The sequence below is a fragment of the Protopterus annectens genome, chromosome 4.part1, assembly GCF_019279795.1.
Source record: "Protopterus annectens isolate FY-2018-M chromosome 4.part1, PAN1.0, whole genome shotgun sequence".
Lineage (NCBI taxonomy): Eukaryota > Metazoa > Chordata > Ceratodontiformes > Protopteridae > Protopterus > Protopterus annectens.
In genome coordinates this window covers 687,141,638-687,149,948 of record NC_056734.1, presented here as the reverse complement: position 1 = coordinate 687,149,948, position 8,311 = coordinate 687,141,638, and the positions used below count along the sequence as shown (strand labels likewise).

Genomic DNA, 8,311 nt, shown 5'->3' with positions numbered 1-8,311 from the left:
CCCAATGTCCATGCTGAGTCTACCCACATCCTTCTACCCTCTGGACTTGTTCCATTATTGCTGGGGTTGGTCATGGATCTTATGGGAGTCCTTAGGGCTCAGTCGTCTGTACTTCCATCCAGTTTTTTATTTTTTACTTTATTATATATGTATTACCCACTTTTCCCTTTCCCAGCTCCCCACACTCACTGGTTATGGCCAAGGGAAACTCCCTTCTTTGGATCATGCCTACCCTTAGGGAGTGTCACCAGTACTTACCCATCCCTCCCTGCCATTCCATCCGTCGCCTGAGCCACTACTTGAACCCAGCTCTGCTAGGCTGTAGGTAGGGCTTTATCTCTCTACAGGTGTTAATCTTCTTGAGCTTTTCCTCACAAATAGTTCCCCCAATTACACTACCTTACTTATTACTCCATCTCTAGCCCAAATTCATCATCCTGTTGAGACTTTTTTCCTGAAAACCTGCTTTCTAGCCCTATCAACTGCTGTGCATTCAGGGTTACTCTCTACCCAGTTACTTACTATTTGTATTACTGACAAGCACAAACAGTACGGCTCCATGGAAAACCTTGTACCTGAGACTGCTGACTACTCCTCTAAAGTTTAATCTAACTTGGACAGATGAGTTAAGGCATCTGTACCGTTCCACCATAAGCATAACAAGTTTAAAACTAAACCCTTAGACATTAACTAACTCTATAAGAGAAAGGAAAAGCTCCTGACCTTCTCTAAAAGATGTCTACTTCAGCATTATAAAAGAAAGTTATAACTGCTGAGTAAGCCCCGCAGATTTACCATTAGGAAATGCAAAGCAGCTATAGAGTTACTGTTGTACCTAATTCAGAAGACAGCCATAACATCTTCTTCAGCTATATTAGTAATTCTCTACTGAACTTATCTCAAATGGCACCTCCTTCTCTGACAACAAGGACATTGTTAATATTCTTGTAGATAATTCTCTTCTAACTAACCCCCACCATCCCATTATTATGGAAAATTCTCTTATAACCTCACCCCACCCACCCCCCTTCACTCCTTCCCTCCCAGAATAATTTTGGAATAAGTCATTTTACACTTTTCTAAGTTAAAAATACTAGTTCCATGGTCCTGACAATATTCCTGATGCCTGCTGAGAGGTATTATGTACCACCCAACAAAAACTTTCCACTGACACCTCAACCTGAGTCTCTCCACTGGTTACATCTGCAAGGTGTAGAGAACAGTTTGTGCTGTCCTGGCATAGTGGTAGCCCCTGTACTGACCTTGGGAATTACATACCTGTTAATCTCTTTAGTATTATTTGCAAGGCAATAGAAAACAGTATAACTACAATAATAAACTAAATGTTACATGTAGCATTATATCCTTTGATACATACTACCCCAGCTTGCTAAAAGGCAGCTCATGTCCGCTTAACCTGGTTTAGTTCTTCAAAAACATAACTGAGGTCATGGATAAGGAATGTACAGTCCATGCTGCCTACCTGGACCTTGCCAAGGCCATTAATATTATCCCCCATGCTGGGATTATTGACAAACTCTCCCAACTCCACATTAACCCAAACATAGTTTATCAAATATCTGACAGAACCCATATCATAAAGGTTAGAGGTATTTTCTCTAGACAGAAAAACATTACCACTGGTACCTAACAAGGTTCTGTCCTGGGCCCCTTCCACTCTGATATATGCTTTTATCTACTTATTTATTTATTTACATTTGGTGACCAGCTAAGCAAACTGGTTCAAGAACTCTTTTCAGCTACGACCCCTGCTAAATGGCTAATGAAAATAGAGAGAGAGAGAGAGAGAGAGAGAGAGAGAGATTACCTGTGCACACTAGAACATCCATACATACATAAAATAGAAAGATAAATTTTATAACATCGGTAAAACAGTGTAAAACTCCTGACATGATTGTAAGAGTACTCATCATTCTTATGCAGGATGTGTACATATATGTACAAATTAAGAGACTTTATTAACATAAGGTCAGGTCTAAAAGTACATGTGAACTGATATACCCTGAAGGTGACAGTTATATGCCACAGTATCATAGGTTAACCTGTATCTCTGAAATATATACACTTGTTTTCTTTTGTGAAGTGTCTCTTCCTTTGTGAAGCTCTTAAGATTATCAGTGTTTCTAATATTTTTGGAATGTTGTTTCCAGCTGGCTGATGCAAAATTAGTGAAGGCCTTTTCAGTACACAATAATTTATATGGTAGGCTGAGTAACCATGCTGTACTTGAGTCTCTCAGCTTGTATGCCTGGCATCTGGAAACTAGTTTATTTGTAAGTGGTGGGCAGCATCTCATATGTAGTTCTTTAGGGGTTAAGGTATTTAAGAGGAGCACAGTTGTTTTGGGTGTAACAATAAGATATGCTCCTTTCTACAAGGTAGTACAAGTTTGTTCCTTTTCTGACATGAAAGCTGATATGTAGGGACTATGGCTAACTAAGTTTGCTGATGACCGCAGACTGGGATTGGTTATTAAATCCCATTCTGATACTCAAATTCTTCAGGAAGGGCTGGACAGAACAAATTCTTGGAGGGCTAATAATGGATTTACCCTAAAATGCTTCATAGTTTACTTTAGTAAATCTAGCTTCACTAGTGCTTACTATACAGAAAATATTCCACTGATATGCAATACTTTCATTAGGAACTTGAGCATCCATGCTTATAACAGACTTTCCTTTCACCACCATTTGTCGGTAGTGGTTACAAAATCTGTCTATCTCACGGAACGTATCCTTTGCTGTATCTCGTCAACATTCAAAGAAGTTACAGCCCCACTTTATTTCTCCATTTTTAGGCCCATCAATATAATGCCCCCTTTAGCATGTACCTCACTAAGCACTTAACCGATGTGACAGACATCAATGTTTCCAAATGAAAGAGATCTCAGTGTCAGTAAACTTAGCTGGTATGATAGACCAAAAGTCTTGTCCCTCTTCTCAGTATCATATAGATTTCTGAGGGGGTGACCTCTTCTTAGCCTTCCATATTATGAATGACCCCACATTCTTTGAACATATTCGGCCAACTAAAACTAGTGATAAAGAAAACATGTGCTTTACACACCTAAATCTGTACAATTATATTAACAGCATCAGGTGGAATGACAGGTGCCTCACCCAATATAAAACCTACTTGTGGAAAGGTTGCCCTTACATATCAAGCAGAGCACTTCCCCAGCAACATCTAAAACCAGTCTGGATGGCTGGATCATTGATCACAATTTTTTACCTGGGATATGTGAGGAAAATCTTCTTAATGGGAGACATTTTTAGTCTCTCACTAGTACTGGGTGATGTGGATGAGCTTCTTTAGGCTCTTGTTGGCACTATGCTTAGTAAAAACCTATGAAGTTATGAACACATGCAACATAGCTCAGTGCAAATGGCACAAAGGGTTACAAATATGAATGCTCTGCATTAATTTTGTAAAGTCACATTTTACCAGAAATCAGCAGATACAACCCGAAAAGTACAAAGCACAACTGCACCTGTTTTAAAAAAGTGATCTTTTGAGACCATTATATCATATGTATGGCATGTGCAAATGAGCTCCATTCTCAGCACTTCTCTGTTATAAGTCAGTGAAATTCAAAGAAATTCTAAAGCTGAATAGTAAAAGATTTACTGTGTGTGATATTTTATGAACCTGATTCGTGATGTTAAGTACATTAATTATCTTTAAAAAATTTCCTTTCAGCTTTAGTTAATATGTGTGCTTGATCACCATTTCATCAAAATGTTGAATCCCTTTCACGTACTTGAGGAGTACTGTAATTACTCTTTTCGAACTATTAATATCATGTTTTCTTATTTCTTACCTGGAGTTTCTCCAAAGAGGATGTGAGGATCTACCCTCCCCCAGGGACACTTGCAAACGGGTTAATATTACACTATGGCAGAAAATGCTGCAAGAACGTCTTGAATTTCTGGCTGAGATACTTCCACTACTCAGCATTTTCCCTAGAGATTACTTCATTATTGATTTTGTTCTGAATCAAATCTAGAAGGGCAATTCCAATGGAAAACACCCCGAAGCCACTGGGGTTGAAATTCTACTGACTCATTCTGATGTTAGTCTCAGGCTAAAAAGCTGTTTTATGCCTGTGGGTAGATAACATTCCATCATTATTGTTTTCAAATGCATCCTAGTGTATGTTTCTACAGTAAATCTTTACAATTTTCTACAGTAATGGATGTAGTGAAAGCACCTCCAATAAATGATCGGCTACTAATGGATAAGTAATGCAAGATATGACAACTTCCATAGCATTTGCAACCTTATCATTTTTAAAATAACATTGATTCCACTAAAAGTGCAAATAAATAAAAATGATCTTAAAGGTCATGTGTCATTTTGTCAATTTTTATTTCTTTGCAGTTTAATGCTAAACTCAAAGAAAAAAAAAAAAATGGTTTCAAGGATCATTCTGGCTATGTTTTTATCAAAGCAGCTAATCTGCAAAGAAGTTCCTGATGTTGTATTTATTTGTAGAAACTTAGTGGCCTTCTCCTGCCCTGTACCTGCATACACACACACACACACACACACACACACACACACACACACACACACACACACACACACACACACACACACACAAACGCAGACACACAGAGAAGCAGTCAGAAATACACATGTACACGCACGCATACATGTGCATGCAGACACACAGACAGACACACAGACAAGCATGCACACAGACACATGCACTCGCACGCGCACACACACACACACACACACACACACACACACACACACACACACACACACACACACACACACACACATCCCATAGAGTACATTTTTAGTGTTACGTGCAGCAGTAACATCTTTAGCATTTCAGTGATACATGGATTTACTTCCAATAAGCAGGAAAAACATTAACATGCTACTAACAGGCCAACTGCAATCAGAAGATTTGGAATGTGTCTTCTGGCAATGTTTAAAAACAGAAGCATTGTTTGGCTGCTCATAGTAAGAGATATAATTTTGGCAAACTGCTGCATTACATCACTGTCCTTCAAATGTGGTTCCTAACATGTTGTCCAGATATGGCTAGAGAAGCAAAATGTAAAAAAAAAAAAAAAACAGTTATACTCCAGTATTATCCAGGGTTCTAAACTTGAAGGGCAAAGTAACTACTAATGGCTACCTTAATTTTTCCAGTTTTATTTAAGAGAAGCAAATGCACAAAAATGCAGTCAGATAGTTAAAAAAGACAAAGCACTACTTGCGAAGTCCCTGATGAAAGGAAAACCGCATCAAAGCAGCGCAGTAAGCTTCTGCTATGCTGGCCATCATCTATTTTTAATGAGGCTTGTGAAAAATAAGTATCCCGGGAAAGTTTCTTACATAGCAGTAGCTTTTGCCTGTTACTGAGAGAGCACAGTACGAAAGAAGAGCAGAAAACACTTTGATGGCAAATGATTCAAACTGCTTCTATTGTTTGTCTGAGGGACTCTGCTTTGGGAATATCAACCAATGAACAGTTCCACATCTGTCTCTTTGTATCTGAAGTCATTGCATACATATACAGGTATGTATCTCAGTCATGACCCTATGGACTTCCCCCTTAGAACAATCCACAGTCAGGCTGCCTGTGTTGCTTCTCTCTTTGATCCTGCAATCCTTGGGATGCAGTAAAAACATGATGTAAGAATTCAGATTGGTAACCTGCTTGTTTTGGCCAGTGCCAGTAGGGTTTCTAAAGGCCACCACTTGAAGCCATCTGAAAATGTGCCAGCTCTTGTCCGATTTGCTGCTGTTGCCTTTTTTTCTGGTAAGTCTGTCTGTCCCACAAACTGGGGCCACCTTGAACTGTGCAGATTTGGTTTGTGGTGAGCGGGAAAGCTGTTGCTTTATCAGCAATGCCACAGAAACCCACATTAAATGCTGTAAGTTACCCTTCCATGCCTTCCTGGACAATGCGGGGTGGCTGCTAAGAAAACTCTCGGGACTACTGATATTGGGGGTACTTTTTGCTATTGGCTACTTCCTACAACGGATCATATGCCCCCAACCCCGCAGATACAACAGAACAGAACAAGTGAGTCCTGCACTATACAATGATTCCATCAGTGCATCCCAGGATTCATTGTTGGACAGAATAATGGTGTCCCAACACGAACTTGAGATTCTTGGTCCTGCAGCTCTACACCTACCCAGCTATGAAGAGGTGAAGTATCTCCCCACCTACGAAGAGTCCATGCGGAGTGCCAGCTCAGATACACTCCGGACACTTGCATCAAATGAGACTCGAACCTGTGACGAAGTCCAGGTAGGACCAGAAGTGGTGAATTCTGAGGTGGAAAACAGTGATCATGCAGGTAACAGCCGATGTGAACAACACAGCCCTAGCAGACAATGAACGCATGAAAAATTATTTAAGAACTGCTTTGTGTTGTAGCACACACTACTCTGTTGACTGAAGCATTAAAGCAGAGACAGCTTTCCCTACTTACAAGTGGGTTTTTGTTGTACATAAGAAAAGGAAAGTGCTTAGAACAAATGGAAACATACTGGTGATGAGACTGAACTGGCTGGCTAAAGTTTGTAATGTTTCTCTGACTCTTTTGCTGGTTTGGGAGAAAGCTGCAGAAGTGACATAGTTGTTAATAACAATACGGCTTGATGAAGAACTTGTAATTTTTAAACTTCATTTAGGAATAGGCTTGCTTGGTGCTAACACTCTTTTTCCCTTATTGACACTAACAAATGTTTGCACACCATACAAAAATGTGTTGTGACTAATGGAATATGCATAGCTTAGAGCTGTTTACAATCAATCCAGCTCAACAAGCATGAAGCAGTCCTAAAGAGTTCAGAAACTGGATGATAGCCTTTATGATAAAGTTGCAATACCCTGCAACTACCTGCTCAGGTAGAAAGCAAACAGTTCAGTGTGCAATTTGTGCCTAAAATCCAACTTTAGAAAACTTTTTGATATGTACAGTAAGTGATTTTTTTAATTATTATTTGCTGTTTATTTATGCTGCAGCTGCCTTTTAAAGCAGCAAACAATGATTTAGTTTATTATTTGTGTCTAATATACAAACCAGGGGAAGCAATTTAAAGATAGTCTACAAGTAGGTAATCACAATTAATTTTATTTTATCCACTTTGCAACTACTCAGTTAGTAGAACAAATACAGCTACAAATACAGCTTCCAGACAGTAATGTGTGTGCCTGAATTCCAGTTTGCAAAAAACCTTTCAAAGATTAAAGTAAGTGAATATTTTTACACTTACGTATATCTGATCAGGAGTTCAAATTTTAATGTTAAGTGATTTCCTAAAACAGATTTGTATTTTGCCAGGTCTCGCATTGAAAATTACTGAATCCCTTCAACTTTGCCACACTTTGCACAGATTTTATGAGTCTCCTTCTGTTTATTTTGACAAATATTATCTTACTATAAAATACGTTGCTCTGAAGTAAAACAGTTGTTCATACCAGAGTCGTTTTTGTATGTTATATGTCATATTTAAATAATTTTTCTGCAGGCTCATAGAGCCCTGATATAACATTCTTGTTTTGCCATTATGTTACGCATTAATGCTCCCAGCTATTAAAATACAGTCTGATCATCACAATGTCCCATAAGGAAGAGTATATAACCAGCATTTCCTGGAATCATCTATGATATTACAGTTGTTCTTAGAGAAGTGCGAACAGCAGAAGGACAAACACTGCAGCCAAAAGCATTGCTCATTCTCATAACTAGACCCATCATGACACCCAAAAGAAGGAATACACCATTGAATGGGAAATAGAGTAACAACATTAACAAATGTGGAACAGGACCTGGAAGAGCAGTCATTACAGATGACCTAAAGGTAAGGAAGCAGTGTGAGAGACTACAGAGAAGGACCAGTGACCACAGATTTCCCCAGGAAAATGCATGACTGTCAGGGAATCAAAGCTATTATCACGTCACACTTTATAAGTGTGTTTTTTTAATTCCCTTTAATAAGCAATTTTGGAGTTTTTTTATCTGCAGTGATATCAGTATGGAAGAAATACTGATGAAGGAAAAACAGCAAAAACCTGTAACTAACACAACTGGTGTAAAGTCTGTAGAATAGGCTGCTATACAGAGAAGGAGTAAGGAAACAACAAACTTGAGGAAAGAAAGAAAAACGGAACAGAGAAGAAAGTTTAAAACGCCTTCAATGAATGAACAGAAGAAATAGGAGGTTAGTATCTTTGAAAAGAAAAAAACTTTATGAGATCCATAGCCAGACCTGAAGTTGAGGGCACAGCTAAGGGACAGTATTAAAACGTTAT

At 38.8% G+C, this 8,311-nt stretch overlaps 1 protein-coding gene across 1 annotated transcript; it reads left to right on the top strand.

Annotated features, from left to right (window-relative positions):
* The first annotated feature begins 5,504 nt into the window (after positions 1 to 5,504).
* Positions 5,505 to 7,118, top strand: CCHR4.PART1H3orf80 (chromosome chr4.part1 C3orf80 homolog). The gene has a single exon (XM_044070921.1). The coding sequence runs from the start codon at positions 5,759 to 5,761 to the stop codon at positions 6,389 to 6,391; it is 633 nt and encodes a 210-aa protein (XP_043926856.1). The 5' UTR covers positions 5,505 to 5,758; the 3' UTR covers positions 6,392 to 7,118.
* The last annotated feature ends 1,193 nt before the right edge of the window (positions 7,119 to 8,311 follow it).